The sequence below is a fragment of the Phyllobates terribilis genome, unplaced genomic scaffold, assembly GCF_046119375.1.
Source record: "Phyllobates terribilis strain yellow unplaced genomic scaffold, ASM4611937v1 Scaffold_5__5_contigs__length_657084704, whole genome shotgun sequence".
Taxonomy (NCBI): domain Eukaryota; kingdom Metazoa; phylum Chordata; class Amphibia; order Anura; family Dendrobatidae; genus Phyllobates; species Phyllobates terribilis.
In genome coordinates, this window is record NW_027362765.1 from 486497770 (window position 1) to 486523644 (window position 25875).

General features: G+C 39.9%; 1 protein-coding gene across 3 annotated transcripts in view; it reads left to right on the forward strand.

The window, feature by feature from the left end:
- The window catches only part of PAPSS2 (3'-phosphoadenosine 5'-phosphosulfate synthase 2), a 78959-nt gene that overhangs the window by 33104 nt on the left and 19980 nt on the right, over window positions 1-25875 (forward strand). For 2 of the 3 annotated variants that reach the window (XM_073685510.1, XM_073685511.1), the window contains exons 2-9: window positions 11619-11736; window positions 12432-12667; window positions 13253-13391; window positions 13516-13634; window positions 16908-17021; window positions 19668-19779; window positions 21590-21631; window positions 24499-24704. In XM_073685510.1, coding sequence (XP_073541611.1) covers window positions 11619-11736; window positions 12432-12667; window positions 13253-13391; window positions 13516-13634; window positions 16908-17021; window positions 19668-19779; window positions 21590-21631; window positions 24499-24704 — 1086 coding nt within the window. The remainder of the gene's footprint in view (window positions 1-11618; window positions 11737-12431; window positions 12668-13252; window positions 13392-13515; window positions 13635-16907; window positions 17022-19667; window positions 19780-21589; window positions 21632-24498; window positions 24705-25875) is intronic. The other variant, XM_073685512.1, reaches the window with a different exon arrangement.

The following is a 25875-nucleotide window of genomic DNA, read 5'->3' on the forward strand; positions in this document are numbered from 1 at the left end:
AGAAGTTTGATTTACTTGGAGTTATATTCTGTTGTTTGAGTGTTCCCTTTATTTATTTTTTTAGCAGTGTATATCTAACTGGCTGGGACTTATGACTGGCCTGTTTTAATTGGTTGTTTTTTTTTAGCCATTTCTGAATATTTTGAATTTTTAATGGTATCAATAAACTATAAATTTTAGATGTATGTTTTTCTGTGAATTTCAAAACCTGATGAAGTTGAATAGGTTTTTTCGTCACTGAACTTTATCAGCATGCATAAAAAGACAAATGGACAGTGAAAAAAAATGCAGCAAAAGTCAAGCAAAACCTGGTTTTTGGAGGCAGAAACTTTACTTTACAGGTTTTCTGCAGAAAAAGAATGTTGAAAAAACGCCTAGTGTGAACATGCCCTAAGATTGCTCACACAAGTCCTGCACTTTTATTTTGAACAGGCTCCTGAAATGTCTCAATAATAGAAAAAAGATAATTATTTCAAAATAGATCATCCCAGGTGACAGATTAAAATGTAACATGATGAAGATCAACCATATTTGCTCACTGCTTAGGAAATTTTTTTTCCAGGGATGGATCTGTAGAGCCTTGGACTGTCCGTAGAGGGCAAGGCCAGCGGCCTTTATACGAATGCACATGATTTCACCTTGCAACCTTGGACTGTCCCAGGCTTTGTAGGTATACAGATAAAAATATAAACTTGGAATTCAGGCCTTTTAACTCATATAAGCCTCATTTAGATATCTGGGGGGTTTTTTGTCACAAGAAAATCTGATCAATTTTCATCAGTGTTTTGGATCTGATTTTCTTCACTGTTTGGTCATCGTCGGTTTTCCCATTAGTGTTTCATCAGTGGTTTTCTCATATGCAAGAAAAAAAAATGGAAAGCTTCTCCTAGCCATTACAAGGGTGAACATGGACATCAGACAGATGCCATCCATATACTGTTTTTAATTTTCACCGGCCCATGGACTTGAATGGCTGATTTTTTATTTTTTTTTTTGACAAAAAAAGACGTTTGTGTTTTTTTTTGTGGACGCACTCTGAACTGCCCTATAGATTATAATCGGTATGTGCTCTTTCCGCTAAAATGTGGATAGAACATGTACGTGAAAAACTGACATGTGAGTGAAGCCTTATAGAGAGCAAAATATATAAGACCCAATAGGGGTGATTCATCAAAACTTTTTAGCTGGACTTCTAGTGAAAAAAGCTTTGAAAAGTTGCAAATTTTTTGCACAATGTGGGGTTGCATAGAAAAATGTGACTCCTGGTATTTTCACGCCATTCTAACCCCAGCATGGACAAATTGGGCAGAGCTGGGGCAGGATGGAGGCTTGACGGGGCATGGCAACTCCAGCTCGTCAAATTCATGACAAGCAGAGCCATTCGCTATGCCAGCCTTTGCTGGAGTAAGATTTGTGGTGAGGCACACATAGCAGCGCACACCACTACGCTCTTCACCTTATTCATTAAGAGGCGTCTGCCTCTTAATGAATCAGGAGCATTAGCTCCAAAATGTCCTGTCATCCTGACTGGCGTGAGAATCACCCATCTTTATGAATCACCGCAAGTTAGGTTTAGGTTACAGGTGGAAAGGTATCTCCTTCTTTTTCCTCATGCATTATAGCAGGGATGTCAAATTCAAGCACACAGAAGGCCAAAATGAAAAACTTGGACAAAGTCGCGGGCCAACCAGTATACAAAAGAATGGGCCCCACATAGTCCTCCATACAGAATAATGGGCCCCACATTGTCCTCCATACAGAATAATGGGCCCCACATAGTCCTCCATACAGAATAATGGGCCGCACATAGTCCTCCATACAGAATAATGGGCCCCACATAGTCCTCCATACAGAATAATGGGCCCCACGTAATCCTCCATACACCATAATGGGCCCCACGTAATCCTCCATACACCATAATGGGCCCCACGTAATCCTCCATACACCATAATGGGCCCCACGTAGTCCCCCATACAGAATAATGAGCCCCACGTAGTCCCCCATACAGAATAATGGGGCCCACGTAGTCCTCCATACAGAATAATGGGGCCCACGTAGTCCTCCATACAGAATAATGGGCCCCACGTAGTCCTCCATACAGAATAATGGGCCCCAGGTAGTACCCCAAACAGAATAATGCGCCCCAGGTAGTCCCCCCAAACAGAATAATGCGCCCCAGGTAGTCCTCCAAACAGAATAATGGGCCCCAGGTAGTCCTCCATACAGTATTATGGGCCCTACATAGTCCTACTTACAGAATAATGGGTCCCACATAGGGGTGGTGATTCTGGTGTTGCGGGCCAAATAAAACGACGGTCTAACATTAGTATTCGATCATCATGAGATCCAGCCAAAAAGAAAGGGATCATTTGATTAAAAAGTAACAAAGGTTTTGGTTGTGTGTTTTTTTTTCTTTAATTCCTTATCTCAGGACTCAGCCACCCATTGATCACTTGTCTATGTCTTTCTATTCAATCTGTACTCTGCGTGCTCTCAGGAGCTGAGCGCTTCTGAATCCTGAGCTGCCCACTTCTCAGCCATCTTTTGAGCGAGCGGTGGGGGTCTCAGGATGCAACCCTCCATTGTTCTGCAGGGGATAAAAGAGTGTTGCAATCATTCTGTATCCATACAGTATCCATGTTGGCAATGCTCCCCCTGATTACATGGGGCGATGTGCTGCTGACAATAGGATCACTTATGTAGTCTAAATGTCATTATCAGCTGATGAACAAGTGTATCACCTATGTAAATATGCTAATCAGCAACACATTTACATGAGCTAATGACCAGGAAACAGCGCTCTTCTGAATGCTCATTGGCTCATATAGAAGGAGCTTCTTAATGTGTACAATTGCCCCTTGTGATGTGGTGAAGGTCATAAGGATACGGGTAAATAAGGATGTTTGGGGAAGTAAACATTATTTGGGATTCTAAATGCAGATTGTCTCTATACACCCGAGGCCACACACCATTTATCTCACCTTACTAACAGCCATGTGCATCGTCTTTTCAACTAAACACCCATTTTATGTACCTTGAAAAAAAAAATAGATTTTTCGCACTCCTTTAAACAGCACTGGAGTGTAATATATGATTTTTTTTTTTCACTGCATAGTGGTAATTCCAGTTATCCATGTATTGCTGAGCCCTTGTTGTTTAGAACATTGTGCACAGATGTGTGATCCTCATTTCTTCCAAATTCTTAACCCTGGGTCACGCTCATCTAGATTCTTGTTGGCCATCAGTGATATGATAATAATGCTAATAGGATGTGGAATTTAACCATTCTATTCCCCTCCATGAAGATAAATATTTCCAGGGCCTGGTAAATTGCACCCTACGTCATTGATTCCCAACCTCATTACTGGGAAAGAGGGGGGGAGTGGTGAATGGAGAAATGTTCCTACTATTAGGGACCCCAATAACATTTCTGCTTCAAAGAAGATTGGTGTAGGGTTGGGTAAAGCATTTTGTAATTCTTGTCTGGTGCTATACTTTTGGGTCAAAGTGAAAGTGATATGTGTTGTCGCTGTCAAACAGCCGCGAGACTTGCAGCTGCGTTGACTTGAACCTATTTTTCGAGCACGCCGAAGATACTCTGTTAGCACCCGAGTGTGCTCGGTTAACCCCTTATCTGAGCACGTTAGCTCTTCACTAGTTCTAACATATCATTTAACCCCTTCCAACTCCTTGGATCTTGCTCCATACCTGGCGTGTGCCATCTGTGTTATACAGTTGGCATCCGCCTCTGATTGAAGAAACTATCACCAGCTCCGATTGCGGCTGTTTAAATATTTCAATGCCGTTATCAATCTGATAGCAGCATTTAAGTGGCCCAGTGACATGATGCAATTATTCCAGCGCCCATGGCCGCCTCCGAGACTATATTGCTGGGAGCCAATGAGCTGCCATGTAAGCCAGGGAGCTGGTGAACTTCCCTGTCACCATCTCAATGAAATCCTACCTGTGGCTGGGCTTCATAGGAGATAACTACCGGTAATTTTCCTATGTACTGCAGTATTGTAAAATTACAATATATTGAACAAGCCATCGCAGGTTCAGATCCTCTGGCGTGACTAAAAAATAAAGTAAAGAGTTGAACAATATTTCAAAAAAATATAAAAGTTACATACCACCTCCCCTTTTCCCAGTTCAAAAAAAAAAAATTATATATAATATATATATATATATATATATATATATATATATATATATATATATATATATATACACACTGTGTTCCATATTATTATGCAAATAATATTTTCTCAGATTTTCCCAAATTACCTATATGAATTGCAGTCATTGTAATTTTCCACTCAAATAACTATTAGAGTACAATTGAAAGGTTTTTGTACACAATGCCTATGATAACAGTATATTTAAAAAAAAAAATAAAAAACTCAAACTGCACTCAAAATGCATGTTCCAAATTATTATGCACAGCAGTGTTTTCAACCTTTTCATTTTAATAAAGAACAAAAAAATGGTCATTTTTGAAATTATAAGCATTAGCAGGTTATTACAAATTGAAATCAAACAGTTTTCAACTCAAAACTTTATTCTAGGTGATGTTACATTTGTACATAGGACCGCTTGTTCGAAAGGAGCTTCTGCACTCTCTCGTCCATTGAATTTGTCAGGTTTTGGATGGTTTCTGCTTTAATTGTTTTGCATGAGGACAGAATACCCTCCCAGAGCTGTTGCTTAGATGTGAACTGCCTCCAGCCATCATGGACACTCCTTTTGATGATGCTCCAGAGGTTCTGAATGGGGTAGAGGTCCGGGGAGCATGGGTGCCACACCATAAGTTTGTCCCCTTTTATGCCCATAGCAGCCAGAGATGCAGATGTTTTATGTGCAGCATGAGACGGGGCATTATCCTGCATGAAAATGATCTTGCTGCGAAATGCACGGTTCTTCTTCTTGAACCATGGAAGGAAGTGCTGTTTGAGAAAATCCACAAACATTATGGAGTTCATCTTTACCCCTTCAGGGATCCTAAAAGGGCCGATAATCTCTCTCCCCATGATTCCAGCCCAAAACATTACTCCACCTCCTCCTTGTTAGCGCCGTAGCCGTGTTTGCATGGGGTGTCCATCAACCAGCCATCCTCCACTCCATCCATCTGGACCAACGAGATCATTTCATGCAGGATAATGCCCCGTCTCATGCTGCACATAACACATCTGCATCTCTGGCTGCTATGGGTATAAAAGGAGACAAACTTATGGTGTGGCACCCATGCTCCCCTGACCTCAACCCCATTGAGAACCTCTGGAGCATCATCAAAAGGAGTGTCTATGATGGCTGGAGGCAGTTCACATCTAAGCAACAGCTCTGGGAGGGTATTCTGCCCTCATGCAAAACAATTGAAGCAGAAACCATCCAAACCCTGACAAATTCAATGGACGAGAGAGTTCAGAAGCTCCTTTCGAACAAGCGGTCCTATGTACAAATGTAACATCACCTAGAATAAAGTTTTGAGTTGAAAACTGTTTGATTTCAGTTTTCAATAACCTGATAATGCTTATAATTTCAAAAATGACCATTTTTTTGTTCTTTATTAAAATGAAAAGGTTGAAAACTCTGCTGTGCATAATAATTTGGAACATGCATTTTGAGTGCAGTTTGAGTGTTTTATTTTTTTAAAAATATACTGTTATCATAGGCAGTTTGTACAAAAACCTTTCAATTGTACTCTAATAGTTATTTGACTGGAAAATTACAATGACTGCAATTCATATAGGTAATTTGGGAAAATCTGAGAAAATATTATTTGCATAATAATTTGGAACACAGTGTGTGTGTGTGTGTGTGTGTGTGTGTGTGTGTGTGTATATATATATATATATATATATATATATACATATATATATATATATATATATATATATATGTATATATGACAACATATTTCGTATTGTCATGTTTGATTTATCAAAATATAAAATTATTTAAATCATAAATTAAACACCGAAAGGAAAAACTAGAAGTTCCAGAATTCCCCTTTTTAGTCATTATGTCTACCCCCAAATAGATAACATGTTTGATTGCTCTTCATTTCATGTACCCCAAAATGGTACCAATGCAACTACACATGAAAAAACAAACAGAAAAAGAAGTTATATGTCTCAGAAAATGCCAACACATTTTTTTTTTTACAAAGTTCCGATTATTTTAGCCTCTAAAATAAACAAAACCTTATAAGTTTGGTATCACTGCAATTTTACTGACCTGAAGAATCACATTGTCTGGTCATTTTTACCACACAGTGAACACCATAAAAACTGAACCCAAAAAAGAGCTGAATTCCTTTTTTTTCCCCCCTCTTGTTTTTTTTTTTTTTTCATTCAAAAGTACAACTTGTCCCACAAAATAATAAGCCGTCATGAGGCTACGCGGGAAAAGTGCAAAAAAAAAAAACAGAAAATCATGCAGTCATAAAGGGTTTAAGGATGGAGTAACCAGCACCACAGTCAGCTATGGTTTATTGGAATCGGCTATTGTATTTATGAAGGGTCCTTCTTTTTGGTAGGACACCATACTTTAGTACCTAAGATGTCAAGGATTTGCAGTTCTTCAGCAGGAACATGCCACCATTCTTCTCAAAGAATATACATCATTCTTCTCTTTCGGAGCATAGTTTTTTTTTTCTAGACAGGGTTAGTGTTGTATCACTGAAATGATGAAAGAGGACAGGACACCTATAACACATGGCAAAGGTTACCCTAGTACGTGGTTCAGATCTCCCTCATAGAGGTCTGTGACTTCTGAGACCATGTCTACAAGGACATTGACGCCTGAATATATAGACTAAGCTATTATTCAGCCTTCATTATATAGAGCCCATGATATGTTATGAGGACTATCTTGATGGTGAAGTTCATTGAACTTCTGGCCTTTGTGTTGTAAATTGAAGTGACTTGAAGAGCTGCTATCTTTCTTCCTTTGTCACCATCTTGTGGAAAAGCAAAGTCCAGTATCAGGAGATGTCAATAACCTTCAGGTCATGAGTACCTGGTTATTTCATTGAAACTTTCTATGTCATTTTATAGAGGTGAAATGAGTGCAATTGACCACAAAAGCAAACAACATAATTCCACCCTGGAAAATCATCTCCATAAATAGCCAAGACGCATTAGAGGACTTTTCACTCATTTTTTTTTATTTAAACAGACTATCTCCTCCAATAGCTGCTGCTCCACTGATTCTGGAACAGTTTTTCTTTTTCTTCTATGCCTCTCGTTTCCAAAGTTCCCGGTTATGATGCAAATTCTCCCTTCAACCAACTGAGTGTATACCACAGAACCTCTCTGACTCTCTGTAGGCATCTGCTTTTTCTTCTCTGGCACTAGCCAATCAAAACATAGCCATGCTCAGTGAAGTGTCACTTTTATTAACGAAGGGGGGCATAACTTTGGAATGGAAAGGCACATAAAAACTGTTACATAATCAGCGGAGGTTCACCAATTGGAGAAGATACTCTGTTAAAATGAAAAAAATCCACATAAAAATCCTCTATTACACCATAGTAAATCCTGTGCATAAATAGCCAATGCACTGAGCTGGTGTGGGTAGCACCCTGTACCTAAAAAGTCAGAGAATGACTGATTTAGGGAAACCACCAGGAATTAGAAGCTATGATATGTCATTAGGTTCATTGAATGCCCGGTCCTTGGTTTGTAGTTTCTTTTGACTTGAAGAACTGTAATATTTGTTCTTTGGTCACTAATTTGTTAAAAAGCAAAGTCCAATGTCAGGAGATGTCAGTAACCTTTGAATCATGAGTACGAGGGTCTTTAATTGAAGCTTTCTATGCCATTTTATAAGGATGACATGCATGTAAGTGACTAAGAAAATCAAACAACATAAAGCAATTCCACCCTAGGAAATTCTCTCCATAAATAGTCAACATACTGAGCTGATGCGGTAGCACACTGTCACTAAAATATACATAACGTAACTGAGCTGAGCTTCAACTCTTTATGATGTACCGTATTTGAACCACAGCTATTTAATTATAAACACAAATAAGAAAGTTTACATTTTATCTTGGAACCTATAGTGAATTGTGGAACTATAATTCCTTCATATAGTATTGCTGCAAATGTTCCATTGCGCAATCCCATAGTAAACTTACAAGGCGGCGAGTAATTTGAATTCCCTGACATTGCCTTAAGCACGTCGGCAGAATTGAGGCTGTTTATGGCAGCCTTACCTCTCCGATGAAGCAGAGAACGGGCTGTAGTAAAACTTTCAGCATATTGATGATAAACTGCTAGGGAAGCTACCTGGTATTAGAAGCTACTATGTGTTATGAGGACTATCTTGATAATAAAGTTCATTGAACTCCTGGCCTTTTGTGTTGTGGTTTGAGGTGACTTCAAGAGCTGTACTCTTTCTTCCTTTGTCACTAGTGTGTCAAAAAGCAAAGTCCAGTGTCAGGAGATGTCAATAACCTTTAGGTCGTGAGTAGTGGAGATTTCCATTGAAACTCTTTCATAGACCTTCATTTATATGGGTGAAATGGGTGCACCTCTATTAAGTGACCAAGGAAAAAAACAATATACAACATCTCCATTAGTAAATGTACTCTATAAATACCTAATACATAGTTGTAAGTAAACTTAATTGATGTAATTTTGATGTATGGCCAAACTAGTGTGGGTGCAGTGACGGCGCTCAGAATAAACTCTTCTTCACCAGGAATTTACCATCATTAACATGTATCATATTCTGGCAACATTATATTGTAAGCTATTACATGGCTTTGATTGTCTTTTTTTATCACTTTTTAAAGAGGGCATGATGGAGGACCCTAATAGTAATTGTACAATTTCACTTTCTATAATCTCGCCAAGGGTCTTTTAGTCAACAAAAGTGTGGCAAAAAGTCCACTTAGGGGAAAAAAATAGTTACAAAAAAATCTCAGCAAGATCATTTTTTTATTTCTCTCTATGGATTGCGAAGAATGATGTCCGCTGTGAAAATCCTCAATGCTGCAGATTAATAATCAGCACTTCTTGGCAGCATCCACGATGACTTTTTTGCAGCATGTGAATACGATTTGTTATCTCATTCACTTTCCTGCTGTTATCGGATGCAGAGGATCTTCCCACAAAGCGGGAATGGAAAATCCACAAAATATCCTCCATGTAGGAACAAGTCCTTATATTTAATATTTGACTGATAGGGAATATGAAATCACTATGACTCTTTGCTTTATTACACTAATGCTAAATTATGATGGAATGGTTCATGCATATTTTAAACCGGCAGATCCTCCAAGGATGGAGCCACGTTGTCATTTTCTATAACATTCCTTCCTGAACACTCACATGTTCTATTAAGATCTCTACATACCCAAGCGGCTTATTCCTATTTTCAAACATCATGTTTGTCTGTTTTTGCATTTTTAAACAATCTTATAAGGTAATGTCCATGACCTTTAGATTGGTGTTAAGAACTCCATACAAATGACTAACGTCCGCTGAACCCGTCGATCTCTGTGGGCTCGGTTGACAGTCTAATGTGTATGGGGGCCTCCCGACTTTCCTCCAATATGGGGAGATAAGGATCTGCCATGCCCGATTTCAGGCTGTCGATCATTTGTTTCTCGGCCAGCTAAGCTGCCACCAGAGGGGTCTGGCAGCGCCACTATGGAGGAGCCTGGAAAGATAGCTGCCGGCTAACCGATAGGCTGAATCATTGTATGACCGAGAGCTGTCTATTGTGTATGGGACCTTATAGAACTCTATAGCATAATGTCACTGATCTTTTACTGCGGGACATAAAGAAAACGTATAGTTTATTGGGAGTGTTGTCTTAAGCATTCATCTGTTATCTCCTGCCCTTGGTCTTTGATGAAGATCTCTTCTAAAACATTCATACAGTCTTTATTAACTATCACTCGCCGGGTTCAATGAACTTTGTAGTTTGAGATTTGATATCTAAGAGGGTAAAAAAATTCACTTGTAAACCATATGTAAAGTGTGTTGTCATTATGCTAGAGTTCATTGATCTATAAACTGTAAATGTCTACAATTCTGATAGTTTAGAGTAAATTACGATAGTTATGGTAGAGGAGACGTGTCTTACTATTGATTTATGATATTGAATGAATTCCAGGTCATAAGCTCTACAGGCTGTATCTCATTTGCTTAGCATATTATTAAGTCTATTTGGCGTTCCGGGAACCTGGTATATGCTGCCCGCATTTTTTAAGCCTACTTATCATTTTTCCTTACCTAACTCGTATAATGAGTCTGATTTATTTTAATGTTAGGGAAGGCGGCGGTATGGTTGTTGCTGTCAAACTACATCTTATTGTTTGTTGGGTGGTACGTAATTATATAATTTATCACATTAATCATGGAAGTGCCCAAGTAATTATATAAAATTCCTATTAGAAAGAAATGTCTACATGAGTATCTAGGCGTATATCTGAAAAGTCTTCTACCAGCCCTGCTTCTTGCCAACATTCAACCAAATAGAACCTGTTTACGTCTTCTGTAGTATAATGACTTGGGTGGTTGACATCATATTAATGGAAAAAAATATATATTTTTTTGTAGTGTTTATTCCCATTTATCGCAGCAAAAAAACGTTCCAGCTTGAAGCTGATGGGGAAATATATAAATACACTGCAAATTGTTTTTTTTTTTTTTTTTTTTGTGGCTTTTCTTTTGATGTGTGTGGTTTTTATTTAATGAAATTTGACAGCCAAAAATTGGTGGTAAGGAGTGCATGAACTTCAAGATCCTTTTTACATATCTTAAAAAAAATCATTAAAGAAGTCTCATGATGTGTTTAGGTTGTAGTAGTAATCCAAGCATCCTTAGCAAAGCAAATCATTTCCATAGTCCCATCCGGTTAGTGATGTCTTATAAACTGTCTCCTAGTGATCTAATCTTACAGGGCCTTGAAGTCCTTTGACACAGGCAGAATCTGCTTGTGAGGAGCTCTGTTCACGGATGTGTCTGGTTGACCTGTGCTCATTACACCTCCATCTACATGCGGCATTCATCTACAAGTATAGTCTTTATGGGGAAGAATGATTGCTACTATGATCATTTGTCCTCATAGAGTTTGCTTATTTTCGGCAGCACATCCACTGCTGACATCTAGGGATATTCCATCTACAAACGATGATTATTGGGCTTGCATAAAAGATATAATTAGCCATTAAAAAAGTGATTGATTGTTTTTTGGGCAGTTAATTGCTTGCATGTTAAAACGGGGCAATGATTAGGAACAAACTCTTTTAACATATCTTGTAAAAGAGTCTTCACATAGCTTTTTGATTTTAGGGTACTCATTTAGAGAAGCCAATAATAGTGATTGAAAAGCTTGATTGCTGGTTATCGGCTTGAGTAATGTAACCACAGATCACTTTGCATATAGCCATTCATTGGAGGTTTAATAGGCACGGTTGGCAAGTGTAAATGAACCCTTACTGCCACTTTGACAAACATCTGTGTCAAATGTGGGGACCAATCACTACTCTTGTATTGTCAATGTTAATTATGGTATCATTATATGGTGACTGTACTAAAATATTATTTAGTGGATGGAGATCATTACATATGTAATTGACATGAATTATTTATTCATAGGCTCAATTTCAGAAGGCCACAAATGTTGTCTACCAGTCCCACCATGTGAGCAGAAACAAGAGAGGTCAAGTTGTTGGCACCAGAGGAGGCTTCCGCGGCTGCACTGTTTGGTTAACAGGTATGATCTGCCCAGTTTTTCATGTAAGTTTTAGGTATAGTAACAACTAAAAAGAAAGTTGTGGGTATTGATGAAAAAATACTGTAATTTTATGTGTCAGACATGACACCATAAGTATACTCTATTTGTGGTGAAAATATGAACACTACATCTTTGAATGTAACACAATCTCTTATTTCTCCAAATAATTTTTACTGTAGTTACCATTAATTACCCCCCCCCCCGATTTTCTCTTTATCAACCTAACCCTAATTTGGAAACTAGTAAAATTGGATTTTGTGACTTTGATGACTTGAACCTTTTGTGAGTCCTTGAGTTTAGATATAATTCTTAGGAGGCCCATACACTTTAGATCTTTGTTGGCCGAACGATGGTCCGGCCAGCATCTCTCTCCTGACTCCTCCATGCACAGGATTGCTCTGCTCAGTAGAGTGCTCCTGTGTTCTCTGAGAGAGCCGCTGCCAAACATCTCTAGCAGCATCTTATCTTGTCGAGAACAAACAAATCATGAGTCCGAAATCGATATGCTGGTTCTTTGTCTTCCCCGTCAATCATATGTTGGGAAAATCGAGAGGCCCCCATACACATTGAACTGTTGGCAGGTTGGGCTGACGTTACTCTAATATGAATAGGTGACTTTATTCTTACATGTTATGATGTGATCTACATAATTCTTATCATTTGATCAATCTCAGGTTTGTCTGGAGCTGGAAAGACTACCCTGGGATTTGCCCTGGAAGAATATTTGGTGTCCCATGCTATTCCCTGCTACTCTCTCGATGGTGACAACATCCGTCATGGGCTGAACAAAAATCTCGGCTTCTCCTCTGAGGATCGGGAAGAAAACATTCGCCGAATTGCAGAAGTAGCAAAACTCTTTGCTGATGCCGGCTTGGTGTGCATTACTAGCTTCATTTCTCCTTATACCAAGGTAACAACCAATAGTGAATCTATAACTAACCTAGCCATGGGCCTTAAAGGGTTATTCCCATCTCCCAAGATCCTTCCCCAATATGTAGTAGATGTAGTAATAATAATAATAGCAAATACCTCCAATTAGAACTGTAGTGTAGTTTTTCTGATTCGCTATGCCACTTACCTCATGTGCAGGCAATACAGGACATTGAGTATCCACGGTTACGACCACCAGCAGCTAGCTAACTGTCACTTTATCAGTGGACGTAACCATGGATACCTAAGGACCTGCAATGCCTGCACACGAGGAAAGAGACACAGCTAATCAAAAATACTATACTACATTTCTAATTGGAGGTATTTGCTAATATTATTATTATTACTCCTACTACATAAGAAGAATGCTGATGTCCATTCACATATTTTCAGGAAGAATAACAGAAGAAACGCACAATGAAGAAACGATTCTCTGGTGTTTTTATTTTTTTGGAGTAGGAAAGCATTTATTAAACCAGGCTTGTCAGATGATCTGTTTAAACCTCTGTATTAAGGAACATACAGTAGACATTTTAATAGTGATGATTCCATGTCGTTTCAATAGGATCGTGAAGACGCTCGTAAAACACATGAAAATTCTGGATTGCCGTTTTTCGAGATTTTTGTGGATGCTCCATTAGCTATCTGTGAAAGCAGAGATGTGAAGGGCTTGTACAAGAAGGCCAGGGCTGGAGAAATCAAAGGTATACCTGAGGAACATGGACAATTTGTAGAACCAGTTTTGAATGTCTCCATGTACATAGGAGTACACTGAATTGTTTCGGACTGCTCATTATTGAGATGTACGGTGTCACCATTTACTTGCAGGATTTACTGGAATTGACTCTGGATATGAGAAACCAGATGCCCCAGAACTGGTGCTGAAGACCAATCTCCACAGTGTAAATGAATGCATCCAGCAGATTGTGGAGTTGCTGCAGGAGCGGGTGAGGGAGCTATAATTTTATGTAGCTGTGTAAATAGCCGTGATCTATACACTATAGTGGCAGACTCACAGTTCTTATTGGATCTATGGAAAGGAGGATAACCCCTATTCTCCCAGTGAGTGTTGTTACTCCACCTACCCTGTATTAGTGTCCATATAGATAAAGCTCTTAATTTTTCAGCAGTACGGCACACTGGGATCCTAAATTTTTCTCAAAATGATAAATCAGTCAGCGCCTCTTGTTCTGTATCTATTTGATAACAAATAGTGTATATATGCAGCTGTATCCTTCCTTACTTTCTTCGTGACTTAACATATCACAAGCAGAGTGAAGCGAAATAACCAGCTTTGAAAAAAATAGTGATTTCTGTTGGGAGATTTTATGCTGTATGTATTGTGACAAAGTCACTGGCAGACTACTGGAGGGGAGAATTGAAACCTTAAAATTTTCTCCAGCATGTTATGTGATGGGGGGATTAAACCGGCAATTTAAAAGGGCTTGGTTTTTTTGTGAATGGCCATAGTGCGGGTGGGAGGCCATTCACCATATTTCCACCCTGGGGTGTGGTCTGGGCTATAAATAGCCAGCCTTTTGACTCAGGTGTTGTTCAGTGTATGGAGAAGCTAGCTCCTGAGAGAGAGAGGAGCTTGTGTTTTTGTGCTAACCTCGACCGTGTGTTATTGGTAACCCTGAGTGACCGGACCCCGGCCCACCTAAGGACTGTTCTGTACCTGTACCTTTTTCTTTACTGTTATTCCAGAAGGGCCATGTTTATTTTATGACCTTTGCCGTGGTTTATGCCGTATTTTAATAAACCACTAAGAAATTTTAAAGAGACCGTGTTCCGTGTCTACCTCTATCACAGTACCTACTGTATGTTTGACCATACAATAGTCATCATGTGAATTTCCACCTGTCTAGGATTTTGCTAGCCATAGTACATTAAATTTGCATAGTGAGAAGTTGGAGTTCTTAAAGAAATTTGCAGGAGAGTAAAAAGTGGGAACATCTGTATATGGACTACAGCATATTATTATAAGACAACTTGTGAATGTTGTAAATGGTGCATTCCTTTACCACTTTGGATGTCCTTGTGTGAACTCAGCCTTAAAGCTCAGCTAAAAATCATTATGTTCTGGACTGTGTACGGAAATATGACAATTCTTAAGAGCTTACACAGACAGTCTTTGTGCTAGCTGTGACACTAGTCACTACTGAGTGTGAGGCTAGTGACTTCTCACAGACTTGTCGTGAGGCAGGATAGTCAAGAGGTCCGGGGTCAGTACCAAGAGGGCTAGTAACAGACAAAAGATTAGTCAGGTAAGAGTCCGAGGTCAGGGTATCGGGAAGGAAGTGGATCAAGACAAAGGGGTAAATCAAACAGATGGCCAAAAAGGTAAATCCAAGGTCGGCAACGGAAATCAGAATACATCTTCGAGTACAGAGCAACCACAGATATCACTTGAGTAAAGCTACAATTGGCAGCTGACAATTGTCAGAGTACTAAATAGCCCTGTAATCACCCGGAATAGATGACAGCTGGAGGAGATCACACAGACCCAGCCAGATAGGACGGCTGAGCTGTCAACCACAATACTCACACCTCTGCCTCAGATTGGGCGGTGGACCTCTCACTTACAATCCTGACAGCTCAACCAGTCCTCGATTCCATATAGCAGCAGAGCTGTCATTCACAGCATCCCTAGGACACCGTGAGTGGTGGAATCGTGACAGTAGCTACTTGGTTTAACATGTCCTAGGGACACCGTTTTCTCTCATGTACAGAGATATGGCTCTCACCACAAAGGTCCCTGGGTTGCATCCATGGAGTAGCTGCTGGCTGATGAAGCGAGTTTACAGTAGAGTAGTTGTCTTAGTGCCTCTAGTTTGAACCCGACTATACAAGGACAAAATCAGCAAGCAGGGGTCAATGCAAGAAGAATGGAATCGAATGTAGAATTTTCTGGCAAGTGGAGGGTTAATTTAGCCTGGGTTCAGCAATCTAAGCATCAGATAGAAGGGGTAAAGAATACAAGCCGGTCAGCTATTTGATCAGGGAGCTAATATTGTGTATCAGAATGGGTGCACGAGGTTCATGAATTTTGCGTAAAATAATTTTTTTTTCTATCTTTAACCTGTTTTACAACTTTTTTAGCGCAAAAATGTGCAGGTTCAGCTAAAATATGGCAAAAAATGCCACAAAGGTTTAGGTGTACATAAAATCACTCTTGGTTGGGCTGGAGAAAATTTATACCAATTTTTACGACTTTTCAAAAAAAAAAAAAAAATTGTAAATGATGAATCGGGCAAAAACATCTTGAAACCCTAAACTCTGCCCACATGTGGCAAACTTAAAAAAAACCCTCTACAGACGAACACATAGAATAGTCACTTTACAAGTAGATGCAAGCAAAAAAAAGCACAAGTCGCTAAAGCAGGCGCAAATGCATCATTGAATCGTGCCCAAAGTGTCAGGGAAAGATTTTAATCTGTTGTTCCATTGTCCGGACAACAAGACCTAATAATTATTTTACTGACTTGTGTAACGCCATCATATTCCGCAGCGCTTTACAGGCCTCATCCTCACTGTCCCCATTGGGGCTCACAATCTACATTCCCTATCAGTATGTCTTTGGAGTGTGGGAGGAAACCGGAGAACCCGGAGGAAACCCACGCAAACACGGGGAGAACATACAAACTCCTTGCAGATTTGGTGGATTTTGAACCCAAAACCCCAGTGCAGAAAAGCAACAATGCTAATCACTGTGCTGCCAATATGTACATAGTTAAAAATATAATAATCTATACAAAAATAAATGTTTTTGCAATATCCCGGATACAAGATAATCTAGAGCCGGAATATGTGAAACTAGAGCTGCATTTACAGCTATTATACAAGTCGGTGCAGATCTTGATCTCTATCAACTGATTATGAAGCGGCGGTAATCTACACGGACAATTTATTATATTCCAACAAAAGAAAGCAATAGATAGGATTGTTCAGGATCTTCATCTATATCTATCATTGTACTGTTAATTATGATGAAATGTGATCATCTTACAGTCAGGAAACATATCCAACAATACAGCATGATTTCATCCATTGACTGTAAAACCACATGGTTCCTTGTTTGGACAAAAAAAAACATACATTTTAATATTTTACATGTCCAGATCTGATAATCACCTAGACTATACACGTTGTGTTACCTGCCTGTGATAGCATCTAGGAATGTTTGGTATTTGATCAGATACTGGATTTCATTTCTCTAGGAAATTGTCCCATCTGGAGCGACAAAGGATGTCCATGAATTGTTTGTACCTGAGAACAAGTTGAATCAGGCTCGGGAGGAAGCTGACAACCTGCCCGCCATTGAGATTACTAAGGTAAAACTTATTTCTACGATGATGATGATTGATTATTATTTAAAGGAACAGTATGCTGAATCAGCAGTTATCATGAGTGCGACGCTTAGAAAGCACTGATACATGTACATCACATGCACAAAAATATCAGGACATGCGTCTCCAATCACTGGATTCAGGGTTTTCCTTCAGTCCCATTGGCACAGGTGTATAATATCCAGCCCCTCACCGTGCAGTCTGCCATTACGAACATTTATGAAGAAATGGGTCACTAAAGCGCTCATTGATACCAGCGCGGTCCTGTAATAGGAGCCACCGGTGTAACAAGTCAGTTTGTGACATTTCTTCCCTAATAAACATTTCCCCATCACTTGTGATGTTATTGAAAACCTGAAGTGTTTAAGGAACTTCAGGAACTCTCACATGAAGTAGCAGACAATGTAAAGTTACTGATGGGACCACTTAATGTTGAGGCGCCCAGGCCCTGATTCATGAGGGCTAGGGCTTGATGAGGGGACGTGCTGGAGTCAGACGCTCCTGTTTCATTAAGAGGCGCGTCAGCGACTGGAGTAAGATTTCTGTCGTAATGAACGCCACCTCTCGCCATGAATGAGATAACTTGTGGAGTCCCTTCCCCCACTCCTTCTGCCCCAGCTCCGCCAGTTTTGATGGAGTTGGCGAAACTGTCGTGAAAACATCAAAAGTCGCAAAAAATTGTGCAACGCAGAGTCTCAACTTTTCAGAGCGACTCGCGTCAGAATTTAATTGCTTGGATGAATCTGGGTCATAGAGCACAGAAGTCACCAACGCTCTTCTGGCTCCATAACTGAAGAGCCAAAACGTCCTTTAATATTAACATAAGTACATATACTTAGGGAGTATAGGTTTCCATAGCCCAATGGCTACATGCAAGCCTTAGGCCACATTCAGTATTTTACATCAGTATTTGTAAGTCAAAACCATGAGTGGGTGATAAATACAGAAGTGGTGACTTGTTTCTATTATACTTTTCCTCTGATTGTTCCACTCCTGATTTTTGGCCTTCAAATACTGAGTTAAAATACTGACCAAATACTAAGCATGTGAACGTAGCCTTACATCACCAAGCACAATGCCAAGAGTCGGATAGAATGGTGTAAAACACACTGCAACTTGGCTCAGCAGTGGATGCGTGTTCTGTGGAGTGTCAAATCACGCTTTTCTATCAGGCAGTTTGATGGACGATTCTAGGTTTGGCAAATACCAGAAGAACATTACCTGTCCAATTGCATTGTGCCCTTTTCTGTTTTCATGACTGTGCCCCAATGCACAAACCAAGATCCATAAAGACATGGTGGAGGGAGTTTGGTGTGGAACAACTTAACTGGCTGCACAGAGCCTGACCTCAACCCCAGATTATGAGCCAGGTGCTTTTGTATGACCACATAAATGTTCTTCTGGATGAATGGACAAAGATGCCTACCCTGAAAAGTGTATGATGTTATAGCTGCAATGGAGGGACTGACTCCACATTAACACCCATTGATTGAAAATGGGATTATTACTGTATGTAGATGTAATATGTAGATGTCCCAATACTTGTGTCCACGTATCGTATATCCACGTGTGGCACATAGTGTCTAGAGGACCAGAACTGGACATATGTGATATTAAGTAGTGATCATAGGCCAATAATTTTTCTATATTTTATTTTCCTGTGTAATAATAATAATAATAGGAACCTAATAATACAATCACTGACTTTCTATCCCAAAAAGACTGTTAGCAGACCCCAATAAGGAACACTCAACTGCACAAACGAAGGCTGAAGGTTTAGTTATCTTCTAAGTGGAGGACCTATGAAGAAAATATTGTGTTATACTGATATTTTTTAATGATAGATTAGGAATAATATAATAGTAAGAGGTAAAATCCCCCCCCCCCAAAAAAAAATGTGTACACCGAATGCTATTAGGTCCAATATCTGGGTGTGAAGCCTTTCTTGTAAAGACCGGAGATGAACTGTGGTACGAGACTAAGCCAGTGGACAAGACGCACTGTTTGTAGGAAATAAAAAGATCCCTTTTGAAAAGATTTCTTTTGGTCGTCCCTGAATCTTTTCAAGTATATACTACCTGGCAGAAAGGATAGCGCACGAGGAGCAGACCGAGCAATGTATTGGGATATATGAAGAATTAGTCATTTACTGTCACCTTTCTGGATGGAGGACTTGTATAATTGTCGTACTTAGTGCGGCTAGAAATCCTTCCCCAGAACAAACTCCTGATGAAAGATTCAGTCAATGACAAATGATCCAATTCTCAGTGATCCTTTCATCACCTCACGGGTCTAGACTTGATACTGACTGGAAACCTTTGCTTTTTACATAATCGCTCTCTATGATGTCCTTAAAGGGAATCTATCACCAGGTTTTTCTACCCCATCTGAGAGCAGCATGATGTAGTGTCAGACATCCTGATTCCAGCGATTTGTCACTTACTGAGCTGCCTGCTGAAATTTTAATTAAGTCTCACTTAATTAAGTGACACATCGCTGGAATCAGGGTCTCTGTCTCTACATTATGTTGCTCTCAAATTAGGTGGCAAAAACCTGGTGACAGATTCCCTTTAGCTTGCAATAATTAACAAAAGTTCAATGGTGTAAATGTGATTTCATGTGTTATTACAGCTAGATCTTCAGTGGGTCCAGATCCTGAGTGAAGGTTGGGCCACCCCACTCAAGGGCTTCATGCGTGAGAGGCAATATCTGCAAGTTCTTCACTTTGACACCCTCTTAGATGGTATGGATTATTTTATATTACTTTTGTGAGTCCCTCATGTTAGAAATTTCATGTTCTTAAAAAGGTTTTATGAAGGTTAGATTGCTGCCGGAGATGTATAGTTATAAGAACACGTTGATGCATGTATTACCGTATGTCTGGCTCAGAGTCTGCGGGACTGTGCATGTATCCCTGCGCCATGCCCCATCCCCTCAGGCCCTGCACTAGGCATGACATAGTGTATCAGATTTGTCTGGAATGCTTGTATCCGGAGGATCCGTCTCCTCTCCTGATGCGTGTTTTACTATATGATTGTATTTCCTGTGACATAATTGTTTTGCATCTTATTTTTTCCATTTAACTTTGTGGTGGCCATGCTCCTCTGTTTTGCCTTTTGGAAATAAATTGTCTATGTCCTGTGTCTTTTCACCGTTATTACTGATTCGACAGTGTTGGTGTACGCAGAGACACATTACACTAAGTGGTCAATTAATGTATGCATTTCCAGGAGGAATAATAGAGGAACAACACAGCACCGAGCTCTAAGGAAAGCTGCCCCATTTTATCTATATTCATAACTAAAATTAGCACATCCTATTGAACCTTAGTAGATGCATAACAATTTCCTATGCTCGTGATAGATCCACTACTATTGGCTGTCTGGCCAAAGTCATAAACAAGAAACATTAAACTTAAAGGGGTTTCCCATAGACAGCACTTATCACCCAGATAAATATATGATTGCTGGTAGTATGACTGCTGAGACCACCCACTTATCTTGAGAATGGGGGTCTCTAAGTCCCTTTTGTTAGTGTGCAGGTAATATCCTAGCATCAGAGTGATAACATTCAGAAAGCCTCTTCAATAGTTTGCTGCTATGACAGCTATTCAGTCAGGTTATGTAGAATTAAAGGGGTTGTCCGGCCATACAGTATTGATGCCCTTTCTGCAGGATAGGTCATGAATAACAGATCAGTGAGGATCTGACGCACAGCGGACTCCGCCGATCAGCTGAGTTTTGTTCCAGCGCCGGCTGGATGCAAACACTTTGAATGAAGCCAAAAAAGCAGCCATTTAGATAGGGCATCAGGTGCAAGTCTTCCACTAATCTGCTATAGATGACCTATCCTGCAGATAAGGCCATCAATACCATATGCCCGGACTGCTCCTTTAAGGCCCCCCCATATTTGTTCCACTGGCCGCTATCTCCCCATACATCAAACCACTTATCTCAGCCATTTCTCTATAGGTTATGTAAGACCTCTCCGGCGGTGGCTTATCTCCCGGAGAACAGCAGGATCACTCATTGGAATTCCAACATTCCAAGTCTGTTTCTTCCCCAGTATCCTCTGTTCGGGGAGAGTCGGGAGACCTCCATACCCATTAGACTGCCATCCATTTTTGCCGATCTCTGTGGGTTTGGCTCGCTCTAGTCTCATGTGTATAGTGGCCTTTAGATTTGTATTATGTTACCACTTGGTGAACCGTATTCATAAAGAAAACCATACGGAAGTGAACTGTGACAAATAACCATTTATATAGAAAGGCAACATTTTCTATTTGACCTTTTGAAGTGAAGAAGATGGGTAATTCTGGCCCTGATGTTCACCGTTTCAGCATTACGAGAAAGTGACGCGACTCCTCTTCTAAATACTATTTTCTGCCAGTTCCAAGTAATGATCCACATGATTCAGAGAGATCAGTCTTGGGCATAATGAATTGCAGACCTGCTGCCTCTTGCCTGGGAGGTTTTCTTGAGCCTTTCTAGTTGGGGATACCATGAATGGTTAAGTAGTTGTGTTGTGATTGATCAAACTACACTTCTCTTTAGATGCGAGGCATAACTCAGATTTAACATTCGCAAAGTCTCTTGGTGAGTTTATTTTACGTGAAGAGCATTAGTTCTGAATCATCGCTCAAATTACAGAGATTTATGTTCAATTTTCGCTGCAATAATTTAACGTTGCTGGTAAGTAAATGTCAGCCGATGGGGTGTAGTGGTTTGCACTTATGGGAAAGTCAATATTGAACCCCAATGAATTAATTCTCTTTATGGAAATGTTCTGTAAGTGCAACCCACCTAATCCTAAAGGAATGGAAACTACTGCCATGCTATACCGAGATGAATCAATATCCTCAAAATGTATCCGATAAAAATATCCCATGGGTCAGTGTATGGCTGGTACAAGAACATCATGAGATTATGTTGCTATATTTTACTAGAACGGTAATATTTGTGACCTTTTACCATCCATAAACCGATTTCATAAAAATGAAGTATCAAGAATAATTGCCTGTTATTTAAATGGTACCAATGTCTTGTTTTTGATTAACATTGGCTGTATAGTCACCGGAATCAGGATTTTTTTTTCTAGTCTGTGCAGTGTAGAAGAAAATCCCTATACCAAGGAAACTGTCAACAAGCAGGCCCCTTTAACACTGTGTTCAACAGTGAGCATAAAAAGTTTCTGTTAGGAGACATATGTTTAATAGTGTTCATTACCCATAAGCTCGCACCTTCAGAAACATATGCAGCGGATGCTTCTGCATGGAATATTGCAGTAATAAAATAATACAATTGTCCATAAAAAATATAAACCAGAAAAACAGAAGCCAAAAGGTTCCAATTCGAACTTGGGGACTATGAATAAAATTAACATATGTACGGTAAACTTTCCTTTACATACAGCAAAGAAACCCTGCAGACACAACGCTGAAAAAACCCTACATTTTATATTCTGTATTTGGGGTGCTTAAAAGGGAATCTGTCATTGTAATCCCCCACCCCAAATGTGTAGTTTATAAGAATACAAGTGATCCCGACCTTTTATTAAACAAATCCACCTTTCCGTTGCAGAGATATGCTAATGAGTCTGGAAGTGCTCTGGGGGGGCAGCTATATTCTTGGCCTAACTCCGCCCTCCACTAGGTGATTGACAGGTCGCACTGCTGCAGCCTCCAAGCTCCATTCTCAGCCTCATTTTGTCCTGTAAGTGATTGACATGCTGCCGCAGTGCTAACTGTCAATCACCTAGTGGAGGGCGGAGTTAGGCTAAGAATGGAGATTGGAGACAAGTACTTGAACCGGCCAGAGCGCTTCCATCATCATTTACTTCTCACTTCTAAAGTGGATTCTTCTGCACCAGAGAAGCGTTTTTGTCTCATAAAGGTATGGATTCACTTGTGTTCTTCTACACAGATGTAAGCGCTATAGGAGGGGGTAGAAAGACCTACAGATTTATTTTTAAGTACTAAAAACAGACGCACCCTACTCTCAGTTCTATCATCAGAAGCTAACCTGCTTGTTGATGGTTTCCAGATAACAATAGGTGTTTTTTTCTTTACATGGAGTAAGTAGCCAATGTTAATCAAGGGTGGGATGTCAGTAAATGTCTAATTACCCCGCTCCACCCTTTAATGAATGAGTCACTGTCCTGTGATCTGTTCTCCAAATAAAGCATAATTTGTAGCGAGCTGATAATACAGTGGGACATTTACAGCGTGTGGTGAGAGGGAGACGGCAGCCCCCCGGATTATCCATAAGGGGAACCTCACACTGTAAATGCCGATTGCTGATTAGCGCTGCACTGCTTCTAATCTAAATGGTAAGGACTGCTAATTAGAAGTAATGCGCTTTCATTTCTCTGTGTTTATGTGCTTGTAACAATGTCTATTTTATTTCCAGCATTCTGGCAGGGAAAGTTGTAGTACAACTATTAAAGCCCATTATACAAGTGTTCATAAGCGCCTTCCTAATCAAAGGTCCATAGAAATATGCGCTGATCAGCAGACGAATATGCAGAACGCTCTTTCATTGGCTGATCATATTATTTATGTTCACCTATAAATTATCATTGTCGGCAGCACATTTCCTTATGTACACATGCTGTTTGGGGACATAACGATTGTCCATATACAGTTTTGTGAACAAGGCCTTAGAATTAGATTAACAACGAATGAGTTGTATACGGGCAGAAATCTGCCCATTTAATTAGATTTCAAACTTGTAATACTACTTAATTAGTGAGGTTACTTCTCTTCTTGACTGGCTCTGTACCAGCATTGTTGGCGCTGTGTGTGTATATATATATATATATATATATATATATATATATATATATATATATATATATATATATATATATATATATATATATATATATATATATATATATATATATATATATATATACATATACATACATACATATTTTTTTAAAAAAGGTTGTTCACTAATGGACATCCCCCTTTTAAAGGGAACCTGTCAGCAAGATCATCTTGCACGACATGATTACATTACAGGTATCCCGATCCTGCTGAGCTACACTTTGCTCTGAATGGCCGAGGCCAATGTTAGGTTTTGAGTGACGTTTCTGCTGAGCGGCTTTGAAAACAGGTTCCACTTTTACTGAAAAAAAAAACAGATCTGACTTATGTTACCCCCTGTTTAACATGAATGGCACATCCATGCATTATATGTACAGCCAAACTCACCACAGCGAGAGCCAGTGTCTCTCCGTTCTGGTACACACATGGTCTTTTATGACCTCCATATGCCCTAATAGGGCATATGGATTGGGGTCGTCCTAAAGGGACAACGTCTGTTATTAATAAAACAATACCTGTATACAGCCACCACTAGGGGGAGCTCATTACTTACTCTTTATACCGCCAGGGGCACAATTATATTAAATTAATGGACGCACAATACAAATACTAATCATGAGCCTGTGTTTGTAGGCGGTGTGATCAACCTGAGCATTCCCATCGTGCTGCCAGTCTCTTTAGAGGATAAGGAAAAACTGAGTGACACCAATGCAATTGCTCTTTCTTACGAGGGGAAAAGAGTGGCCATTTTACGTAACCCTGAGTTTTATGAGCACAGAAAAGAAGAAAGATGCGCTCGAGTTTGGGGCACTACCTGTGCCCAGCATCCCCATGTCAAGGTAAGCTGTGCGTTATGATGTTATGGTGGTACCGTGCTGTTACAGTGGGTAAAAAAAGTATTTAGTCAGCCACCAATTGCGCAAGTTCTCCCACTTAAAAAGATGTAATTGACATCATAGGTAGACCTCAACTATGAGATACAAAATAAGAAAACAAATCCTGAAAATCACATTGTCTGATTTGGAAAGAATTTTTTTAAAATTTTGGTGGAAAATAAGTATTTGGTCAATTACAAGAGTTCATCTCAATACTTTGTTGTATATCCTTTGTTGGTATTGACAGAGGTCAAACATTTTCTGTAAGTCTTCACAAGGTTGGCATACATTGTTGCTGGTATGTTGGCCCATTCCTCCACGTAGATCTCCTCTAGAGTAGTGATGTTTTGGGGCTGTCGCTGGGCAACACGGACTTTCAACTCCCTCCAAAGGTTTTCTATAGGGTTTAGATCTGGAGACTGGCTAGGCTGCTCCAGGACCTCGAAATTCTTCTTACGAAGCCATTCCTTCATTGCCCTGGCAGTGTGCTTGGGATCATTGTCATGCTGAAAGACCAAGCCACGGTTTCATCTTCAATGCCCTTGCTGATGGAAGGAGGTTTGCACTCAAAATCTCACGATACATGGCCCAATTCATTGTTTCATGTACATGGATCAGTCATCCTGGTCCCTTGGCAGAGAAACAGCCCCAAAGCATGATGTTGCCACCTCCATGCTTCACAGTAGGTATGGTGTTCTTTGGATGCAACTCAGCACTCTTTCTCCTCCAAACACGCTAACTTGTGTTTCTACCAAACAGTTCTACTTTTGTTTTATCTGACCATATGACATTCTCTCAATACTCTTCTGGATCATCCAAATGCTCTCTAGTAAACTTTAGACAGGCCCGGAAATGTAATGGCTTAAGCAGGGGGACATGTCTGGCACTGCAGGATGTGAGTCCCTGGCGGCATAGTGTGTTACTGATGGTAGCATGTGTAACGTTGGTCCCAGCTCTCTGCAGGTCATTCACTAGGTCCCCCCATGTGGTTTTGGGATTTTTGCTCACCGTTCTTGAGATCATTTTGCCCCCACGGGGTGAGATCTTGTGTGGAGCCCCAGATCGAGGGAGATTATCAGTGGTCTTGTATGTCTTCCATTTTCTAATTATTGCTCCCACAGTTGATTTCTTCCCA